The 24,074-nt window shown below is 42.2% G+C and overlaps 1 protein-coding gene across 4 annotated transcripts in view; it reads right to left on the bottom strand.

The window, feature by feature from the left end:
- SRBD1 (S1 RNA binding domain 1) overlaps positions 1-24,074 on the bottom strand; it is a 188,435-nt gene that overhangs the window by 73,788 nt on the left and 90,573 nt on the right. For 2 of the 4 annotated variants that reach the window (XM_035111184.2, XM_060273045.1), the window contains exon 16: positions 8,866-8,948. In XM_035111184.2, the coding sequence (XP_034967075.1) occupies positions 8,866-8,948 (83 nt within the window). Of the gene's footprint in view, positions 1-8,845; positions 8,949-12,246; positions 12,312-24,074 lie in introns of those variants that run through there. The other 2 variants (XR_009557389.1, XM_060273046.1) reach the window with 2 other exon arrangements.

The following is a 24,074-nucleotide window of genomic DNA, read 5'->3' on the forward strand; positions in this document are numbered from 1 at the left end:
GACTGACATAGAAAAAAGTGTATATTTTTGTTGGTGATCCAAAAATAAAGGTCAAAGATAATAATCACTGTATAATAAAACAAGATATTAGTTTCTATAACCAGAGTGTTGTCTTGAGGGGGGGACTAGTTGCAAAAAAGCTGTTAGATGGGTAAAATCTAGAAAGTATGAAATTGTAAAACACAACCAACATGCATGCTTTATATATATATTGGTTATAGAAAACAGAAAAGAGAAGAACACAATCTTTTTTAAAAAATATTGACTGCATGACAGATAACACTATGTTGCTAAAGTCACAGGATGAAGCGGAATATTGATTAAAATTGGGAACAGTAGAGAAACAAAAAGATTAAAGAAGTTTTAAAAATAATCTTGGTAACTTTTTCATGCTAAATTATACAGCTCCGCAAAAGTTTCAAGGATTTTAAGAACCTCAGCCAGTATCAAAATAAATGTTCAGCTAGTTCTAGGAGTCCAATGGGCCTCAGAGTTGATTTTCTGCTTCTGGAACATTTTTTTTTAAAAGAATTGTACAATCGTAGAAAAACAGACACTACAGCAAAAAAAATTATTTACAACCAATTATAAAGAGATAGAAAAGCAACAGTGTTACGCTGTTGAATGAAAGGAAAGAAACAGATTTTAATATGACTTGGGGGTCAGCTGTTGAAAAAGATACAGAAAAAAAATGTACCAAGCTAAGCACAAGACAAGCCCTTTTATATGAGTAGGGAGGGATGCTTGACAAATTCTAACTTTCAAAATTCCTACGTATAATGTAATTCCTATATGTAATGTTGGACTGGTGCATGTATCAGAACTTAACAGTCTACCAGATTTCACACTTATTTGAATGTTGAAACCAGATTATCGGCTATTTGAATGCATAGGAACATAAGAGAGTCATACTGGACCAGGCCAAAGGCCCATCTAGTTTGTATAGCCCAGCAGTGTATAAGAAGGGATGAAGCAGATTACTGGAGCAGGGCATTTGGTGCATGGATGCAAGAGATGCTCGCAGCTAAAGTAGCAAATTCTGTATTAAGAATGTGCAGAGAGCCTAGATCCCTCTAGTTAAGCATCCTGTTCTCACAGTGACCAGCCTAATGCTTATGGGAAGCCTGCAAGCAGGACCTGAGCACAGTGTGTTTACCGTGGTTTCCAGCAAGTGGTATTCAGAAGCACACCGCCTCCAATTAGGGAGGCAGAACATTGTTTTTAGCATTGCAATCCTAACATGGATTGGAAATATTAAAGTAAAATCCAATCTCTTGCTTTGTGTTCTTCTCTCAACTTCTGTCCTTAAGAAACCTTTTATTATTATTATTATTATTATTATTATTATTATTATTATTATTATTAAAAACCTTATGCTTTATTTTCTTTCTCACTAGAAACAATGGGATGGAAAGACTTAGACATGCTCAGAAGTGTGTCGAATTTTATTTCCCCCCCCCCTCATTTAGAGGAATGTCAGGGACAGCTCTGGATCCAACCTGCCATCTGGGATGTCCCCTTTTTCGCCCTACCAACATCAGAATGCCAACATTCACTGGGCCAGGTTGTCAAAGGAACCGTCGCCATCACAAAGGGAGTCTCCAAGCGCAGTACCCGATGCCCTAATTCCATTAGCGCAAGGATTTGAGCTTGCGCAATGGAATTCTCCACCATCCTCCCCTTGCGCATACCCCTCCCCAAAATGATCTAGGTCAGGGGTCCCCAAACTTTTTCAGCCGGGGGCCGGTCTACCGCCCCCAGACCCTGTGCTGGGCCGGACTATATTTTTTTGGGGCGCAAGGACCCCTGCTGCGCCCCACCCCACCCCATGTTTCTCTCAGGGTGGGCAGCAGAGAGAGAGAGTCCGGAGGGACAGAGACTCCATTTTCCAGAGTTGTTAAGAGGCGGCTCAGCCCCCCACGGGCACACCTCTCCCTCGGGTGTAGGGTCAAGGAGGGAGATGCTGCCTTCACTGAGCGAAGACTGGGGGTGTGGGGTCAGGGAGGGAGATGCTGCCACATTCATTCAAAGCAGTCCAAAGTGACACCATTAATTCTTTATAATACAGTATTGCTCTAAAAACAGATGGCAAAAAACTATAACGGTACTGGTCTTTGGCGTCTGGAGAGGGGAAGAGGGAACTTTGTATCTGAAAGTTTAAAACTGAATTTCATCATCATAAAAAAACATTGGAAGAGACAAATGGCTTTAGCCACGTTTCATGGGCAGCCCTACCTGATTCCCATTGAACTTACTGCAAAGTAACTGAGCTCTTAGCCTGGCACTGAGAGAGGGGGGAGACCCAGCTGCCTTAAGAGATGAATGAGATAAACACCGGGATGAAAAAACACACAAAAAGCAGGAGATTGATATTTTGGGGTCCTAGGGCAGATTAGGCAGGTCTCCTTTGTCAGTTGCTGCCCAGGGCTGCGGAGCCAGGAGGAGAAAAGTCAGTGGAGCTGCCTTTTGGACTCGGCTCTGGGGCTGAGGAGCCGACTGAAGCAGCTGAGCAAGCGGAAGCAGCCAAGCGGAGGCAGGCGGGGCGAGCCAGGAGCGCCGTTCAGAGCCTCTTAAAGGCGCAGCGCCGCTTTTTCCCACCACCTTCCTGGGCACCCCCTGGGCTCCTCTGCCTGCTCTTGCAAGCCCGAAAAGGCTCCTGTCCTGCTGCTGCCTCTCGCAAGCGCAGGCACAGGAGCCGCAGTTGGGGGAGGCAGCAAAGGGGCGGGGAGGAACGAGCAGCCCGGCTCCTGCCCAGCTTCGCTGCTTTAAAGCGAGCTGCGGAGGAGGGAAGGTTTCTCCTCCGGGCTGAGAAGCTGCGCTGCGTCTCTCTTCTTCGAGGACTCCGCACCGCGCCTCCTTTTTCTTTCCCCAGCCCTGGGTTCCGCTCAGTCAAGCTTCGCCATCAGCGCACGCACCGCGGGACCAGCAAGAGCTGTGCGCGCGCTGGTGGGTGAAGCTCGACTGAGCGGAACCCAGCACGGGGGAAAGGAGAAGGAGGTGCGGCGCGGAGTCCTCGGAGAAGGAGATAGACGCTGCGCCACTAGCCTATGGCTAAGAAGGGCCTGTGTGGAGGAGCAGCGTGAGGAGGAGCGGCCACAGGCGGCGCCCAGGAGGAGCCCGTGCCATGCTTCCCTTCCTTGGCGCTGCTGCTGCGCTCAGGACAGGCGCAGGCTCCTGGCGGCGAGGAAGAGGCGATGCAGGGGGGTAAAATGGCTCTCACTGGGATTTTTTTTAAAAAGTGCATAATGACCATGCCGATCCCCAGACCTTTCGCGGGCCGGATTGGGAGGCCAATTGGGCCGCATCCGGCCCCCGGGCCGTAGTTTGGGGATGCCTGGTCTAGGTCATATATAAAAGGCAAGAATGGTTATATGTATGAGAGAGGAGGAATGAGCCCATAGCACATTCCATATCTGCAAACCATACTGAAAACATGGTGGTTGGGGCAACCCCAATAAAAGATTTAGGAAACATATGAGAGGAGGAGTGGGGATAAGTTCTGTTGCACAAGTGTAAATCATTGCGTAAATGGAACAAGAGACTCTCTGCTAATTTGGGGCACTGTCATCTATGGAGAAGGAGGCTCTGACTGACATCAGATCAACCTTTCCAGATTCAGAACTCTGTCACTTGACACCAGAGGGGTAGTTCTCATCTGCTCTATTGCCCCTGGGACATCCTCCCAAAAACCAAAGCATTGCACCCTAAATCTGTATTCTAAGCTACCTTTTAAAAAAACAACAACAACAACCACCTGTGGATTAATGTGGAAACAGAATAGAGTTATGGGTAAATACAATCAAAGGTGACATAGACCATATTTGCCCATTGCTTTAGTTGAGTCTAAGTAGGTATTTGGGATCCTGCTCCTTCCTACATATTATTTTTTTTAGTATTCACTAGTGATTCCAGTTACGATTATAAATGTTCTCAAAATGTTCATGTAAGCATGTATATTATATTCAATGTAAGGACAAGTAGACTGATTAAGAAATACCTTGTAACCAAAATACACAAACCTCATATATAACCTTTATCATATATTCACTGAAGTAGTTAAACCAGGCTTCCTCAGCCTTGGCCCTCCACATGTTTTTGGCCTACAACTCCCATGATCCCTAGCTAGCAGGACCAGTGATCAGGGATGATGGGAATTGTAGTCTCAAAACATCTGGAGGGCCGAGGTTGAGGAAGCCTGAGTTAAGCAGTAGTTTGATGGTCATTTCATAGATGCTGGAGTTGCATCCTGCACTGAGGAGGAGGGTGTTAAGACTGGGTGACCACCAAGGCCCCCTCTAATATTATGATTTGATATAATGCCACTTTGTTAAAAGGCAGAAGACCAATTACTTTGGGACAAAGGGGCAAAAATGTAAAATAGCCGTTTGGAAGGGGGAGGAACTGCACAGTTTAACGTTGACAGCAAAACCCCACAAATCAGACCACTGAACAATTGTTTCCCTGCAAAATGTGTGGTTTAAGCACATCTAAGCAAATGGCACTCTGCTCTCTGGAAGTTCTGTTCACCTCATAAATTAACCACCTCATTTCCCTCATCACACACACGAAAAAAATACAAAGTCCCTTCATACATATTTGTTTTAATAAAAGTAATAAAGCAAGTCCAGAAGTTATAGTTGTTATGACATAATCACACCTCAGAGGTTTAAAAATCACTCAGCGGCACATCATCCCTCAAAATCACTTTTTGCAAGCAACTGTCTCAAGACACCAGCCTTCTATTGTACCTGAAATACCCTGCAGTCCTACTCACATATACATTTCTAAGCACTAAGTGGAAAAACACATCTATAAACATAGTTTCTATCAGTACTATTGAAGTAAACACAGGGAATCTATGTACTGTACATCTTTGCATTCATGTGTGAAACAGCAGTAAGTTGTAAAAATGGAAGACATGGAATATCATATCTATGGGTTTGTGTATGTGGAATAAACATACACTTCTCCCTTTGATCCTTAAAGCACAAGATTTTTAGTATATGGCACTTTAGAGAGAAGCATCTAACCTTGAAAAGCTGCCATATTGTGTGGAAATCTCTAAAGGTTGGAAAATTCATAACCTCCTAATAGATTCCTATTCACTGATACTAAAATTTCGACAATTTTGTGTGAAAAGTGTGTGTGTTTGTTAAAACTTCCTCAAACATGGAAAGCTGTACTTTTAGTTTTTGAAAGAACCATCTTATCTCAGATTTGTATTTATTGAAGTTGAAAACATTTGAAGTGAAACCCATTGAAACTGATATGATGTAATAAACATATGTGCTCTCCATAATTAAAAATGATGGGTGTTCAGGAGTTTCCATTTTCTTTCAATGGAAATTTTCCAAGGCAAGGAGTTTCAAAGCCAGGTTGCCAACACAGAAAAGGCCCTCTCTTCAGAAACCACCTGTCGCATTCCAAAGGCGGGAGAACCCAAAGCCCACATAAATCAAAAACATAGAAGTGTCTTCTGATATAGGCTTCTCATTCTGTAGTGCCATAAGTTCCTTACACCAGTGTGCATTCTTAAGAGGGTCATGACTTGCGTGACAGAACCTTTTTGAACAGCTGCTAAAGTGCAATTCACTTAACCATGAGTGATGTTATGCAGTCAGTCCCACAACGTATCACGAGAGGATCGTGATATTCCCTTTCAACAAAGCCTGACTGCGTACACACTGATCATTGGGCTTGGCCCAAGCATAAAAACTGCATACCGAGAGCAGACAGAAAAACATCCACTCTGCTTGCCAGCAGCGAAGAACTGCTGGCTTCCCAATGGGATCCAACTGAGAAGACCCTGCTACAATTTAATGGGCCTATTCATGGCACTAAATGTCGAAAGAATTAGGTGCAAAAACTTTAAAACCCAGCCTAGATTCATATGACAGCAATACCGACAGGACACGTGAGATTATTAAAGGAAATCACCCACTGTCAATTAAAAGGGAAGCGACCCTTCATGAAACAGCGTTCCCTTAACTTCCAATAGGTTATTTTAAGAAAATGGTCTCTAGCCCCTTTCTGTCAATCTTGATTTTTTTGATTTTTTTTTTAAGATACCAAAAAGCTTGACTGTAAAATATCCAGTTTCATTTTGGAATGGAAAAGGCCCCAGAACAAAATGTTTGGAAAGGGGGTGGAAGGGAAAACCCCGCTACACATTAATCCACCAAGGGAAGAGGGGAAGGCCAGAACGAGGGCAAAGGAAAAGGCATGGCGCTGGCCGCATTGTATTTAAACTTCACATTAGGTATTCCAATTATACTTTATAAAATCCTTCTTTGATCAGGACCCTGGAGCAATACATGGAAACTAGGGGGAGAAATTAGTTCAACTGTTTTCCCTTAAGGAGCCTACATATAAAAGCATTATTCGCAGATTTTATTTGACACAAAATGCTGCAGTTACATCTGGAACCAAGTAGGCTTCCCTTCTGGGGGCTTGAAAAACTATACACATTATCTCTCATATGCTTAAAGGATGTTAATTTCCCAAATGTGTTAAGGAGAGAAGATTTCAGAGTGTAGAACAAGGAGGAATTTATTACTGAAAGGGCTTTTTTTTTAAATAAAAACAACAACAACAACAACAACAACCTGTGTTCGCAAATATGGATGGTCAATAAAATCTGCAACGTCAAAATGGTGCAGATTTTTTTACTAATGTTAAATTTGTGGCAAAGGATCCAGTACAGGGCTACTCTTTCTGCTCTAAAGAAACATGAGGGCCTCTGTAACATAAGAAATTCTGGGCTAGGTAGCAGAAGACTGCGCTGTGACCCCACCTCACAGAAGTCTCAACCCTCCATTGAACTGGAGTAATGCTGGCACTTTGCTACCACAGAGCAACTATCAGCCAAGCATGTTTACTTTTACCCCTGGGTGGACTTAATCTTCCTCCTCTTCCTTCAGCTGTTCAGCTGAAAACAAACAACTATGTAGGCTTAAAGGAAGAAAAGTCACAAAAATTTAACCTGCTCCCTTAGACTTGTTCTGTTGCCAAAGGATAATAACACTTTTGACACACAAGTTGAACAATTTGTCTCCCTAAGTGGCACTGAATGCTCTGGTGATTCAGAATTCCTTTACATCACTGAGCATGCATCTTATATACCTTCTGGGGTGGTATTTTCACTTAAAAACTTCTGACAAGAGGTTTTGTCTACCTAAAGGTATTGTCTACTCTCTGCTGTCACTGGAGGAGCAGGGAGGAACCAGCAAGACACACTTGTCATCTCGCCCACGCCGGAGTATTAATTTCGGTACCTGGTCTTCTCAGCAGGCCTGTATAGCCTTTAAAACACCAGACAGTGTTCTCAAGGGGGCTCATGCCAATGTTTGATCTAGTGGCAGCAACAACAGATCACATATGTGAGGCCCCTCCACTCCTTTGATTTATATGCCCTCACTAGAAATGCTGCCAAATTATTTTGATCATGAATTGAGACCAAGATTTATTTATTTATTTAAAAAAAAACCAACCACCAAGGCTCCCCTCCAATGTTTGGTTTGTAAACTCACTTATAAAAAATGTGCTTGGACACAATTCATTTTTGAAATGTTTTAATTTGTGCTCTCTGATACAATAAGCACGAGACGTTTGCTTTTTTCTAGCTCTGTGGAGAAACAGCAGTGATCAGAACATGCATCAATAGAAGCCATGTGGGTTCCAAGCATCTGGTAATTAATAGTATTATTATTGTTGTTGTTGTTGTATTTTGACTTTTGTATGCTTTAAAGTATGGTTGTGATCCCGCCTTGATATTATTGTTTTATCTTTTTGTAAACTGCTTTGAGGGTTTTGTTTTTCTGCGTTTACAATCAAGCGGTGTATAGATTTTATGCAACGAACAATCAGTGCACCTGACTCCCAAATATTTAGGAGATCTCTAAGTTTGACGAACTGCCTCCTTAACAGTGTCAGCTTGGTGAGAAGGATCTAGCAAATATGAGATTCACTTCCTGAAGTCTGGACATTTTTGAAGGCGTAGTATAACCTAGCACCCACAAACAAAGTTGATAGAATTTTTGTTGTTTAGTATTGTGGCTAAAAACCACAGCTGCTCTTCTGCTTTTGAACCACCGAAGGTGACCACTAACGCTACTGTAAAAGAAGGAAATACTATTTCCAGTGTTTCTTCCTGCAGCCCCCATGCCACTTTCCACACTACATTGGACGGTGTGCCCCCCCTCCCCAGCCAATGAAGGGGGCAAAAACCCACCAGATTTAGAGTTTTCAAAACTGCTTTTCATTTCAACAGATTACATGTTCATGGCCAGATACTAGTTACACCACTGCCAATTTCAAAAACACTGGAAATTTCCACCATATGCTAACATATACGCATTTGCTCAAATGTATTTTTTAATCATTAAAATGTTTCCACTTCATATTTAATTAATTTTAAAGGTATGGGGAATAAAGGCTCCCGGATCAAATAGCTGAAGAAATGTCATAGGCAAGGATATAGGCCAATAGCCTCTGAGTGGAGAATCAATATCTTATAGCGTTTTCCCAAGAGGGCTTAAACAAAAACTAAAAAAAACCCAACCCATTGTTGTAGCAATGTGAAAGAGAGAAGGCTTTGCAGATCAGGTTACCAGCCTGATCTGATGTTTTTAATAGACAATAAATCTGGCTGCAGCCATCGCTAAGTCTCAGTCGCAATCGTTAAAGCCAGGGCATTTTTAAAGAAAAAACCTGCACCAGGACTTATAAATATTTATTACCATTCCACAAATCTTTTAAAGCAGACATATAAGTAGTTGACACTTAATTACCAAGCACTGTTTCAGTGTTCCTTCATATCAGGTTGGATTAGACTTAGATTAAAATGAACTGCACTGCCTTCCTTACCTGGTACATTCCAACTCCAATGTGTTTGGGCTCAATTTTCACTAGCTCAGCTAATGGGTCCTGTACTCGTCTCGCAATGGAAACTGGCGGGGGGGGGGGGAGGAGAGAGAAAAGAGCAAAAAATAAGAATAAGAATGGTGTCCTCTGAAATGTAGGACTAAGTAAGTACATTTCGTTGTGCCTGTCCAATGTTGGTAACTTTCATTCTGTTCTTTGGCACATGAAAAATAAAGTTACAGGATACCGGGGGTGGGGTGGGTGTTTCACATGAGAAAAGGCCATTTTATTGTAAAAATATGTAGTACGTTTTCATCAAAGAACCTCTAGAAACTAATCCCATCATGTAAACATTTTCTGGGTCTACTTTTAAAAAATGCAAGTAACAGATTAAGTAAAAGGACCCTACATGCCTCCGGAATCTGATATCAACACAAACACACCGTTAACCAACTTTTGAAGCAAACATATAATTAGCTTAGGCAAATTACATAAATAGTTAACAAAAATTATTTTACACCACATTTTGAGCTGGAAATCTGGGTAATTTAGTAATTCAGACAATCAGAACACAAAATATCAGATTACTGTGATGTGTGGCCCTCTTAATCAGTTGTTCACTTTTCTCTCTCTATTTTTTAAAGAACACTGTTAGTATTTTGTCAGTCTGCTGTACACCACTTTGGAAATATTTCCTAGGAAGCCGTTTATAAATCTTTAAATAAAGAAATAAACAAAAGTCTATTTTTCATTCAGTAGAATTAATCAATTAATGGATGCTGTGGATAGATTAATTTTGTTAAGTGAACATTTTAAGAAATATGAATTTCAATTGTAGCTGCCCTGTTCTGTGGAAGTATCCAAAGTTATAATTTTACAAATATTCTAGCTACATATCTTAAGTGAGACAACATGTACAAAATTTATACATCTGAGTTGAAAGGGGTGTTTTCAGTGCAGTGTTTCAAAACATAAACGTTATCATGCATCATATATGCTCTCTTATACTATAGTCATCAGTTACTTTGGTCACATAAAGATAAAGGTAAAGGGACCCCTGACCATTAGGTCCAGTTGTGGACGACTCTGGGGTTGCGGTGCTCATCTCGCATTACTGGCCGAGGGAGCCGGCATACAGCTTCCAGGCCATGTGGCCAGCATGACAAAGCCGTTTCTGGTGAACCAGAGCAGTGCATGGAATCACCATTTACCTTCCCTATTTATTTACTTACACTTTGGCGAGCTTTCGAACTGCGAGGTTGGCAGGAGCTGGGATCGAGCAACGGGAGCTCACCCAGTCGTGGGGATTCGAACAGGCGATCTTCTGATCAGCAAGCCCTAGGCTCTGTGGTTTAGACCACAGCGCCACCCATGTCACATACATTGCACTAATATTCACTAAGCTTATGCATCAACTGCAACTAGATATCTGACACTGTGTGCCTGGTCCAATCTTCCTATTACATTGTTGTTGCTTGTCTTGGATAGTTTATACTGATGAATTTGCATAGTGTTTGTTCAAGCACACAAAAGTATGCACACACTCCTGGGCATGTCCTCAAATGACAATACAGTGATATCACTGTAACCAATATCTCAACTCATTTCTCATCAAATAGTAACCCAAGAACAATGTTTTCTCAAAACGGTCTATATATCTCTATCTAAATATGTTGCAATTCTGTAGAGAACAAACATTATTTGTTTTATTATTAGAGCTGCAAAAGCTAACAGATGGCCAAGCCAATTAAACACTTTTAGTTGACTAATATAGATCACAGAATCATGGAATTGTAGAGTTGGAAGGGCCTCCGAGGATTATCCAGTCCAACCCCCCTGTAATGCTGGAATCTCAACATAGATTGAGGAAGATAGATAGATACACACTCATACAGAGTTGTCCAATTAAGAGGAAGTATATTTTGAGCAGGATCAAGATTTCACTGCTGACAATGGAGATTTCAGATTCCAGCCCTCAGCAGGGCCAGCTCTAGGGGTAGGCTGGGTGGCACGGGGCGGCAGGGCACCGGGCTGGCAGGGGAGCGGCGCGCGGAAGCCATGCTGCGCACTGTGCCCACCCACCAGGACGGGGGTGCCGGAACGATCTCCACACCACAGCGCCAGGGCGCCCGACACGCATGAGACAGCCCTGGCCCTCAGTGTGCCACTGCTCTGAAGAGTCACCAAAAGATTAAAACTGTTACTCCATAAATTGGCCTCCCTCCACCTCTGCCAGCTGGATTGCTCTGCTAGATCAGTGGTCTTCTGGGGACAGAATGAATTTTTCCCTTGGCTCTGCACCCTGATCACACATAGCCATTTGGCTTTTTCATAGCCCACACTAATAATATCAATGGAGGGTTTTAAAAGCTGAACTTTTAAATCTTTTATTTATTGCATTTTGGGGTGGAAAATCCCAAAGCCAGGAAGTTGCAGGCCTTTGTTTCGATAATTTGTGTTAATAGATAGGAAGTTGCCTTATACTGAGACCCCTGGTGAGTGTAGTCCAATATTTTCTACACTGACTGTAGAACTCCACATGGTTTCAGAGAGACGCCTTATTTCAGCCCTACCTGGAGATAACTGGGACTTGAACCTGTGAAAAGCATGTGCTCTAGCACAGAGCTATAGCCCCTTCAAAGCGCGTTGAATGAGCTGCACTGCTCATTCTGTCAATTCTCAAACTGTGTACCCTGTTTCTCATATTTTAAGACATACCCATAAAATAAGCCATAGCAGGATTTTTAAGCATTCAAGGAATATAAGCCATACCCCGAAAATAAGACATAGTGATAGGCGCAGCAGCAATGCTGGCTGCGGGAGGAGGAGGAGGAAAAAAATAAGACATCCCTTGAAAATAAGCCATAGTGTGTTTTTTTGAGGAAAAAATAAATATAAGACGTGTCTTATAATATGAGAAACACGGTACTATGAGTAATTAAAGGCTCAATTTTGTCCAAAGCATCCACACACAGAGGGAACAGGCAACTGAATCTCTGGACAATTCCTGGTTCTAGCCTTCCATCTTTCCAATCAGTCATTGTGGGTAATGCTTTTTTGGCGCAACAGGACCGTTCAATCACTCCCAAAGCCTAATTACCCATCAGCAAAAGATTCTACATGTCATAGCTGCCAATCACCAGTGCCAGATTTGCGTATAAGCTAAAAAAGATGTCGCTTAGGGCCCCACTATTAACATACTTTTTCTTAATTGTATTTCAGTTCAATAATTACTTTGATAAAATACATATTTTGTCATGTGCAAAAGGCTTTAGATACCTATTAGGTCCATTAAATTACCATATGGCATATATTCAACACACAAAAAACAGCAATAATTTGTTGTTTGCAAAGGACAGCTGGACATATAAAGGGCCCCATTACCTTCAGTAGCTGAGGGTCTCATCAAACCTAAATCCGGCCCTGCCCATCACAGTCAAGGTTGAGGACTGCATAGGAAGACACAAGAGGCAGAAAGACTTCACTGCTTCAGCAAGGCAACACACCAAACAGGAAGACATGCAGCAGCTAAAAAAGCCAAAGCAATTCTGGGCTGCATCAATAGTATAGCATCTAGATTAGGCATCCCCAAACTTCGGCCCTCCAGATGTTTTGGACTACAATTCCCATCTTCCCTGACCACTGGTCCTGTTAGCTAGGGATTATGGGAGTTGTAGGCCAAAACATCTGGAGGGCCGCAGTTTGGGGGATGCCTGATCTAGATCAAGGGAAGTAATAGTACCACTGTATTCTGCTCTGGTCAGACCTCACCTGGAATACTGTGTCCAGTTCTGGGCACAACAGTTCAAGAAGGATACTGACAAGCTGGAACATGTCCAGAGGAGGGCAACCAAAATGGTCAAAGGCCTGGAAACGATGCCTTATGAGGAACGGCTTAGGGAGCTGGGTATGTTTAGCCTGGAAAAGAGAAGGTTAAGGGGTGATATGATAGCCATGTTCAAATATATAAAAGGATGTCGTATAGAGGAGGGAGAAAGGTTGTTTTCTGCTGCTCCAGAGAAGCGGACACGGAGCAATGGATTCAAGCTACAAGAAAGAAGATTCCACCTAAACATTAGGAAGAACTTCCTGACAGTAAGAGCTGTTCGGCAGTGGAATTTGCTACCAAGGAGTGTGGTGGAGTCTCCTTCTTTGGAGGTCTTTAAGCAGAGGCTTGGCAGCCATCTGTCAGGAATGCTTTGATGGTGTTTCCTGCTTGGCAGGGGGTTGGACTGGATGGCTCGTGTGGTCTCTTCCAACTCTATGATTCTATGATTCTATGATTCCTTCCTGTCCAGCAAGGTCGAACAGCCAACTCAGGTGGGTAGTGCTATTCTGAAGCCTGAGATTATGTCCCTCCAAGAAGGTGTTTGCAGTGTATTGGTACACCTGGCATGCTATACCAGGAAGTGTCCATGTCAGCTTTTGGGCCCTGCGGTCTCAATTTTGATTCTGTATTGCAAGTAACAATCTGCTGCATGCGTTTTCCTGCCCAAGCCTTTCAAGTTCTTGTTTATGTCTCCACTGAGTGGGTCCCGTTCGTGATACTTTTCAATATTCTGGAATGTTCCAAAATTCATTTCTGATAGCTGGGTATGGGGGAGAAATTTGATTCGGTTTGTACTCAAAGGCGAGCTTACCTAACGCACAGATTCCGAAAGAGGTATGCAAACCAAAACACAGCCGTTCTTTGAAGTTCACACTTCACTGAATTTTGCAATCCAGTTCTCCAGCCAAGCAATTATGTACAAAAATACTAGGTTAAAAGTGTGCCTGCATTGGTGAAAACTACAAACAAACTGTGTGTATTAGGATACATTTGCACCAAAATGCTGGTGAATTTCCACAAAGACTTAAAAAAAAGAAGATAGTGCACAATGATGTGGAAACGTGGAGGAATGGACATAGGTTTGGAAAAATGAGAAACTGAAATTGGAATATTTGCTCTGGTTTCGCCAGAAGTGGCTTAGTCATGCTGGACACATGACCCAGAAAAATTGCCTGTGGACAAACGCCGGCTCCCTCGGCCTATAGAGCAAGATGAACACCACAACCCCAGAGTCGTCCGCGACTGGACCTTACGGTCAAGGGTACCTTTACCTTTACTGACAGCTCGGCTGCACACAGAACCAAAGGTTCTCAGTCCAAGACCCTGAAACTCCTGTCAATTGGAACAGAAACTTGGCCAGGGAAAAAAGTAGCAGCGTTTTATGAAAGCAACCAACCCTAGAAATTGTATGCATGCATGCATGTAAGTATTTCATGCAATTCATATACCGTTTGTTTGCAAATCCCCTCAAAGTGGTTTTACAAAAAGAATAAAGCAATAAAATCAGTTTTTAAAAAAACTGTTAAAAGCAACTATTAAAAAAAATCAAATAATAATCAAAATAATGATAAGCTAAAAACAGATGAAAACATTATATGTATCTGAGTAGGCTTCTCTAAACAAAAGTGTTTTTAGCAGGGCCTGAAAAGAGTACAGTGAAGGTAGGTTGCTGGACGTTAACAGGCAAGAAGCTCGAAATCAGGGGTCAGCAGACCTTCTGGGGGGTCGGACTATATTTTGAAGGGGGGGATGAACGAATTCCTATACCCCACAAATTATCCAGAGATGCATTTTAAATAAAAGCACACTTTCTACTCATGTAAAAACACGCTGATTCCCGGACCGTCCGCGGGCCAGATTTAGAAGTGGATTGGGCCGGATCCGGCCCCCGAGCCTTAGTTTGCCTACCCATGCTCTAAATTGTAGCCACTAGAAGATCAACAAATGCAGAATGGCTATACAAGGCACTTATCCTATCTCATGAGTATTAGCTACAACAGAGTTTCAGAAAACAGTGGTTTTTACCTTAACACGCAATTAAAAACACGCTGCTCTGAAAGGGTCGCAGGCATTTTGATAGAAACTGATGCTTCAAGACAAGAGAACAAATCCAATACATAATTGTTTACGTGAGATTTCTCCAGTACCACAACACAAAGGCACGCACCTACACACACCGCGGAGAGCCGCATTCACAGGTCTACATCCCCACCTTCCGATAAAGACGCATAGTTAAGGTTAAGTTCACCGCTCGGTCACGCACAAGTTTTCACATCCTTTATTACAAGTTTTAACATACACCGACAATGGCAGCTCGCAGGCTTGGCTTAGAAAGAACCACACGGGTGACACCTGATCCGCCAGCTTCTATAACAGAGAACTTGTGAATTCAAAGGCTTTCACATATGCCTTTCTTGTCAAAAACACAAAAGGTTAATCAGTGCAAGCAGTACAGCTTAGGAGAGAAATGCTCTCCTATAATAATCACACATATAATTACCAATTGGAGCTCCAGTGGTAAGAGATCAAGAACAGTCTTTAAAAGACGGTATCATTTTACCAAAGAAGAATGGGTGAAGAGGTAACAAAGGGTTGGAGTAGACGGTTTTGCTTTGCTTTTGTTTTTAAAAGGAAGAGGAAGACAGGAAGAAGCTGGGAAAGCCCAGTTGCAAACACAGCGTAGAACGAATTTATCTGTGTATATTCAGAGACCCACATATTTATTTGAAGTGCAGCCCACCTTTACATGAGGTGTGATCAGAGCAGCCAATAAAAATTAAAATAAAACTGCACAAATAAAATACAAGACTGATTCTAACAGACACGATATATGCCTAACATCAAATAATGTAAAGTGCCATAATACTCGGACGTAAAAATTAACAGCAAAGTTTGAATCCCCCTTCGGTAGCCAACACTTTATTTTTCTCTGAGTTTAAAAAATGGCAAACAGAGGGGTGTTTTCCTTGGCACCACCCTCTGCTGCCATCAATTAATACTTTTCCATTTATTGTCTTTTTTTCTTTTTTTAAAAAGATTTTTATTCTTTTCATTAAACATTACGACCAGCAAATATAACCACGCAGAATTATTTCAGTTACAAGCTGGTACAAAGCAAAGCACAGCTGTTTTCCAATCTCAGCTTCTGCTGCCAACCACTGACATTCTTGAAAGCCAGCAATGGCGAATAGGAACATTAGAACAGCCCTGCTGAATGGCGCCATTGGCCCATGTAGCCCAGTATACCCTTCTCACAATGGCCAACCACATGCCTATGGGAGCCTGCAAGCTGAGCATGAGCGCAATTGCCCTCTCTTCCCTCATGATTTCCAGCAACCAGCGTTCAGAGGAATACCATGTTTCTCCGAAAATAAGACCCCGACTTATATTTATTTTTCCTTTAAAAAAAACCATACTATGGCTTATTTTCAGGGGATGTCTTATTTTTTTCCTCCTCCTTCTGCCGCAGCTGGTATTGCTGCTGCGCCTATCACTATGTCTTATTTTCGGGGTATGGCTAATATTCCTTGAATGCTTAAAAATCCTGCTATGGCTTATTTTATGACTCCGTCTTATTTTCAGAGAAACAGGGTACTGCCTCTGGCAGTAGAGAAAGAACATAGCAGGCATGGCTCCTAGCCACCGACAGTCTTACCCACTGTGAACAGAACTAATCCTCTTTGACAAATCCCTCACAACAATTCCGTGAGTTAGATTAGGTCAAGAGAGTACCTTTCTTCACAAAATCATGGGCCAGGATAGCCTTGACCCTGACCTACATGCACAGAGTTATACACACATAGATGACCCCTTTTCAGACCCTTGGGAGTCTGCCACAAAGTTTGGGGTTGGTGGCCCAGCTTCTCAACCCACTATGCCACACGCAAATTGAACACACAGAGAAGAAGAGTCCAGCACCGAGGGCCTTCTGGCGGTTCCCTCGCTGCGAGAAGCAAAGTTACAGGGAACTAGGCAGAGGGCCTTCTGGGTAGTGGCACCTGCCCTGTGGAACGCCCTCCCAGCAGATGTCAAAGAGAAAAACATCTACCAGACTTTTAGAAGACATCTGAAGGCAGCCCTGTTTAGGGAAGCTTTTAATGTTTAACAGACCATTGTATTTTAATATTTTGTTGGAAGCCACCTACAGTGGCTGGGGAAACCCAGCCAGATGGGCAGGGTATAAATAAATTTATTATTATTATTATTATTATTATTATTATTATTATTATTATTATTACTGTGACTGGTGCAAGATGAACCAGAGAGCTTCATAGAGGAGTACAGATTCGAAACTGGGTACACCTAGTACTATTCTGACATGCTAACCACTGTACCACACTGCTTCTGAACATCCCCAGAGGGACATGGTTCCACAAAAGCTGATATATTTGTTCGTCTTCATGACACAACAAGATTCTATGTTGTTGTTACTTGCCACAGACTAACAGGATTTACACCACAAGGATTATTTCCCTGGGAAAGAATAACATTAATAGTTATTATACACGTTTTGAAATATTCTAACAAAATATTAAAGTGTCGAGTAGAATTATTTTACAACACATTAAAATTAACTGACTTCTATATCAATTTTTGGGAGCAAAGTAAGAGACTCATTTCTTTTTAAACGCTTATACTAATCTTGAATAATGCTTTCATTCACAGATATTGGATTTTTCTTTCCAACAGAAAAATATAAGGAGTTAAAAATAAGTATGATGATGATGAGGCTAGAGATTCTGTTTAAAAAGTTTCTTTTAAAGGTCAGCCGGGACAAACATCAAAGCACATTCATAATCTTTAAAATAGTGTTGTCAAAACAAGACATCTGAAGGCTGGAGGTGTGAAGTGAATCTTGTGAAGTCAGACCATGCTTCTTTTTAAATTAAAAAGAAATAAGAGTGATACAGTGTTTTGACTTCTACACGAGGCTGTTTCAGTTTATTGAGGAAACATAACCTGAAGATTCCTCCTGCGAAGCTGAGGCAAAACCTTTTAGGTCATCAATTAGGAATAAAACACGATTGCAACATCTGGCATGACAACAGCATATTGTGCTGTCATGCAGGAAACCCATGTAAAATTTCATGGCTGGAGGGGAGGGGAGGAGCCAGGTGGCAAAGCGAATCTCATACACACACTTTTCACCTCGGCATCTCTGGCATACAATGCAGATGTTTCAGTACGAATACCATCTTATCATCCAGATAGCTTGGGGCGCCTTGCAAAAGAAGTGATTTAGTAACAGTTTGGTGGTCTCAGTCCACCTCCATGCTACATATTTGACATGACAAAGCCACTGCACAGTTTTAACATTTTTGCCCATGAGCAGTGAAGTGTCTTGACGGTGCTGTTGGGGAGAGAGGGAGCAGGGGCTTTGAGGAGCTCGTCTGAAGCAAAAACCAGAACAAAACGAAAACCACAAGCAAATAATGTCGACTCCTTGCCTGGCTAACAAACTGAGTTACATTCTTCTTCCTCAAAGCACTGTTAATTCATTCCCTCCCAGGAGTGGTATTTTATACACAATTTTTTACAGTAGCTGAAACAGTGGTGCTACAAATGCGTTAGCTCACAACCAAAGGATACGCAAGCAAAAGATGTCTACATACCCTAATGCAAAAACAACTGGAGGGATGGTTTCTAAGAAGAAAGGCACAGAATAACTTTATATTGTGATTTTATGTTGTGAGATCTACAGTTATAGGGCGGCGGTGTACAAATTAACAACAACAACAATTTTCTCCATTGTCTTTCCTTATCCCTCCCACTTTTCTTTATGTGTCTCATCTATTTCCTAGACAAGGAAGTCTGTTTCTCGGGCAAGGACTTGCAGGCAGGCAGGATTGGTCACTGTTATTTTGCTATATACTGTACAAGCCAAAGTGGTGCGCTCCCGATGTTGCTAGATTACAACTCTGGGCACCATGCTAGCTACCCCTTCTTTAGGCCTAATGAAAATGTGCCCTGTAAAGTAAACTGGAAAAGTGTCTGCTTCCTTGACGAGGAAATAGAACACTAGACCCACAGATGGGGAACCTGGGTCAAATTAGAGGCAATAATATTACAGCGTCTCGTTCTTATGAGTTTAAGCTATTCTGTTGAGGGATAGGGAATCATTCCATAAATTGAGCAGACACATCCAAGAGGGCGTGAAAACACACCACAACGTTATACTAGTAATGCAGGTGGTATTTGGGTGCTCACACAGATTCTTTGAACACTCTTGGACATTAACCGCTGTCCAAAGTACACAGACAGTGATCGAGTCAACTACAGCTCCCATCATCCCTGACCTGAACTGGCTGGAGCCAAGGGGAGCTAAAGTCCAAACACTGGAAGTAAGTTGGGGAAAGCAAGTTGCCTTGTGTGGGTTACACCCAAAAAGCAGCCTGAAAATGCATCCGTAAATAATAATAAAAATGGTAATAAATAATACTGTTTAAATCCTCCTTACCATGTATGGCATCCAATTATGCAGCTGCCAGACAGGATCCATAGGGAGATGTGGCAAATAATAATAAAAATGTAAACATTGCCACTTCATGCTGAGCACTGCAGTTGTGGGTGGGGAAAACATTTCAGCATAAAGATGGCAATATCTAAAACAGGCTTGAAATGGTTTGCCCGTATTTTCAGAATGCCGACAAAAAGAAAACCACGACAAATTTTAAAAGATTCATCAGAAGATAGATCACACCTAGGAAAATCTTGCTTGGAATACATGAATTTAGAAAGGGGTCTAAAATTTGCTTACAAGTTTTGGGACTCGGGGGGGGGGATACATATGGAAAAGGAACAATGAAAAAAAGTGTTACTATAGCAGCAATGAGTCCTCTTGGCTTGTACTTTTAAATAATAATATGCATAATAAACATTAAGCATGCTTTTTTCCAATTTATATTGAAAAAGTAATAAAATATTACTTGATTTGGCTCACTTATGTCCCTTTCCTCATATGGTAAGATATTTGTAGTGGCATGGAAAGCACTGTTTCATCATATTAACAGAGGCCGCAATCCAGGGAGTGTTAAAATTAGGCACAGAGTTGTGAAAAGGGAATAGGGAGACACATAACCCCAGTGTTAAAATGCTGGAAGTTGGGAGTCACCCAATGAATTTGATTGGCAGGAGAAAAAGAGAAAGCACTCCATACAATTCTGTGTAATAAATTTGAGGGATACGCTGCCATAAGGTAGTGATGCCCACTAGGTTTGATGACTTTAAGCCATCTGTTAAAGGAGGACAGGTCTGTTGATGGTTACTAGTCATGATGACTATAGACAACCTCCAGGTTCAGAGGCAATGTTCCTTTGGGGAACAACAATGGCAGAGGGACACTGTACATATGTCCTTACTGAGGGCCTCCCATAGGCATATGGTTGGTCACTGTGCAAAACGGGATGCTGGACTAGAAACGTTGGTTTCATCTAGCAGGACTCTTCCTAGGTCTCAGAAGGTGTCCCCTTGGAATCCACAATTCTCTCCCTCTCTCGTCATCTGAATTCAAAACACACTGAGAATGTAGTTTTGATTTTTCAAAGGGGGAAATGCCACCAGCACGGGAAAAATCTATAATTTCTTGGTGGATTAATCCAATTAAGTTTTGTGGGGCAATGTATAAGGCTGGCAATAAGCAGGCTTGGTGGAGGAGTGGCAAAAGTCTTTCTCGCCAAGAAACAGGGCCACCAAAGGCTCACCTGTTCCTCCAGTCCAACAGTGACAATACACCTTAACACCTATCAGTGAAGAGCTGCCAGACACTTTTATGCCAAAAATTAAAAGTGCTGTGCCTCAGGAAACAAACGTGCCCATGACATTGGGTAGGCTAGCAGACACCAAGTAGAAGCCTTAGGGTAGGCATGGGGGCCTTGGGGGTGAAACCAGTTGCCAAATGATGGCCAATAGCAATCACCCACCATATCCTATGAGCCACACACTAGAGGACTGGCTACATACATACAAATTCACATCCAAGCTACTACAGTTTAGCCTAGGGACCCTGGAAGCCCCTACAACTGGTCTGCACAATCTGTGACTTGCAAAGCCAAACTCAACCTACAAGAAGAACAGGAGGAGGAGGAGTTTGGATTTGATATCCTGCTTTATCACTACCCAAAGGAGTCTCAAAGCGGCTAACATTCTCCCTTCCTCCCCCACAACAAACACTCTGTGAGGTGAGTGGGGCTGAGAGACTTCAAAGAAGTGTGACTAGCCCAAGGTCACCCAGCAGCTGCATGTGGAGGAGCAGAGACGCGAACCCGTTTCCCCAGATTGTGAGTCTACCGCTCTTAACCTCTACACCACTCTGGCCATGAAGCTCTACAAACCTTCCATTTTTGCTGCTTCAAAAATTGGGAAGGATGCCTGTCAAGCATCTGGTGAACTACAATACAGAACTGATGAGCTGCATTCAACTTAGTAGGTTATGCCCTGCCCACACCAGCTTTGTATATCATAACGGCAGGCCTTTTTTTGCTGCAGTATCAACCCTTTCTTCACAGGTTTCCCCTCCTTCTTGCAGTATTTAAGGCCAAGATAATAGGGGGGAAATGCCTGAGGAAAATAGTAAGAGGAGGAGGAGAATCAGTTTCTCCCTCTTCTCCTTCTCACAGTCGCTGAACACAGATCAAATGTTTGCAATCAGATATGCAAGCTCTTTGCTGGATTCCGTTCTCTTAAACAAACACTTTGAACATAGTTACCCTATAAACTTAAACCACTTGCCAGGCAACATCAACTGAAATGGCTTCATCGTTCTAAGCCAAAAAGAACGGTTGTGTATTGAAATATTATGAGCCTTCCAGATGCTAGTGGAATGGGCATGATTTTACAAAATGACCATATAAACAAACATGTGACAACCACAAGCTATTAGATGAGGATTAGCTCAACCTCAATCTTCCCATAAATAAGAACATTCTGCTTCCCCCCCCCCCCTTTGAGCCTTGGTCGTTTCTCCGTGTCGAAATGTGCAAGTACAAAACATATGTTGCACGCCTGCAGATTATATTTCCTTTGCTTTAAAAACCCAACTCAATGTTTTAAAAAGGTGTCATTAAAAGAAGTCTTAATTGAAGCTAGATATATACACCCACTAAGGTACTCTGAGAATGGGGGGGAAGTGTGCAGCTGGCATCCTTTCAGGGAAAGGATTTCAGCACATTATCTAAGGCAGCAATGGGGATTTTTCAGCCTATTTCTTGGATTTGAGATTAATTCTATGCCGTAAGAATCGATATAAAGTTATCAACAAACCACCCCACTCCTTCGACATTCTGCCACTCTCCACAGTGACCAAGGAACAGAACTCAGGAAAAGACTGTGTAGGAAGCAGTGTAATGGATCTCAATGGCTAAGGTCCAGAGAATTCCCCAGACTCCTCTGATTTCTGGAAAAAGGGTCTGATATCTCTAGCAAAAGGTTTCTAAACTTCCCCCAACCCCAACCCAAGATCAACTTGCCAGATGAAGCTCTGTTATTTTCTACTTTAAAAATAAAATAAAATCATTTTAGTCCAGTCTTGGTGCTGTTTTGATGGAATGAACAAAGTACAAATTCATCTCTGGCTCCTTCCAAACTTTCTGTGTTTTTGTATTGCTGAATCGAAAGGTGTTTTTCTGAAAGAAGCTGATTTCTGCCTGATAATATGAAAGAACTATTATGTGTATCAATTATTACTATAATTATTATTAATAAAATTTATATGCCGCCCTTCATCGGAGGATCACAGGACAATTTGTAGTATAAAAACATGAAAATACATAACACAATAACAAACTTAACAATGCCCCCCCCCCGAAAGAGAGAGAGAGAGAGAGAGAGAGAGAGAGAGAGAGAGAGAGAGAGAGAGAGAGAGAGAGACCACAACTACAAATACCTAAGAAACAACCAAAAATGAATGCACTGCATTTGGGGAGCAAATTAACAAAATGCATAAAATCATGAGAAACAAGAATGATGTAAACGTGGTTGACTCTAATTAAAACTTAAGTAAGTGGTAACATCTGGAAACACCTGGTGTCATTTATTTATTTATATACCACCAAAATGGAGGGAAGAAATACCAAGGCAGTGAAGAGCATAAAATCAACAATAAAATTACATTTTTAAGTGCAAAATTGAGTGCAGTCAAAAGACAGCAGTCATACAGTCAGTCTGAATGCATTCTCATTTTGAACCACTGTTAAGATAAGATATCTTTATTGTCATTGTCCCCTTGCGGGAACAATGAAATTACTCGGTTGCTACATCCACTCAGATAAAGCATTCCGCATAATCCAAAATTACAAATAGCTAATTAAAAACAGTAAATATACTACAAAATAACAAGTAAAATAAGATGACTTCAAAGTCCGGGCTTTCCATTTAAGGCCAAAATTGCTCTAGAGAAGAAACTGTTCCTGAGACGGCTCGTTCTTGCCTGCATTGTTCTATATCTCCGTCCCGATGGCAGGAGCTGAAAGAAATGGTGACCAGGGTGCGTTGGATCTCTTGATATATCTAGTGCTTTTCTATGGCACCTGGTGGTGTAAATTTGTTCTAAGGTGGTGAGTGAGCAGCCAATAATGCTCTCTGCTGTTTTAATAATTCTGCACAGCCCTGCTCTGTCCTGGGAAGTACAGCTTCCGTACCACACACATAAACCGTACGTGCGCACGCTCTGTATGGCACAGTGATAGAAGGCAAGCAGCAGCTTTTGTGGAAGATGGTTTTTCCTTAAAATTCTCAAAAAAAAAATGTTGTTGTTGTTTAGTCGTTTAGTCGTGTCCGACTCTTCGTGACCCATGGACCATAGCACGCCAGGCACTCCTGTCTTGCACTGCCTCCCGCAGTTTGGTCAAACTCATGTTCGTAGCTTCGAGAACACTGTCCAACCATCTCGTCCTCTGTCGTCCCCTTCTCCTAGTGCCCTCAATCTTTCCCAACATCAGGGTCTTTTCCAAGGATTCTCCTCTTCTCATGAGGTGGCCAAAGTATTGGAGCCTCAGCTTCACGATCTGTCCTTCCAGGGAGCACTCAGGGCTGATTTCCTTAAGAATGGATAGGTTTGATCTTCTTGCAGTCCATGGGACTCTCAAGAGTCTCCTCCAGCACCATAATTCAAAAGCATCAATTCTTCGGCGATCAGCCTTCTTTATGGTCCAGCTCTCACTTCCATACATCACTACTGGGAAAACCATAGCTTTAACTATACGGACCTTTGTCGGCAAGGTGATGTCTCTGCTTTTTAAGATGCTGTCTAGGTTTGTCATTGCTTTTCTCCCAAGAAGCAGGCGTCTTTTAATTTCGTGACTGCTGTCACCATCTGCAGTGATCAAGGAGCCCAAGAAAGTAAAATCTCTCACTGCCTCCATTTCTTCCCCTTCCATTTGCCAGGAGG

This window comes from Zootoca vivipara, chromosome 3 (genome assembly GCF_963506605.1).
Source record: "Zootoca vivipara chromosome 3, rZooViv1.1, whole genome shotgun sequence".
NCBI lineage: Eukaryota > Metazoa > Chordata > Lepidosauria > Squamata > Lacertidae > Zootoca > Zootoca vivipara.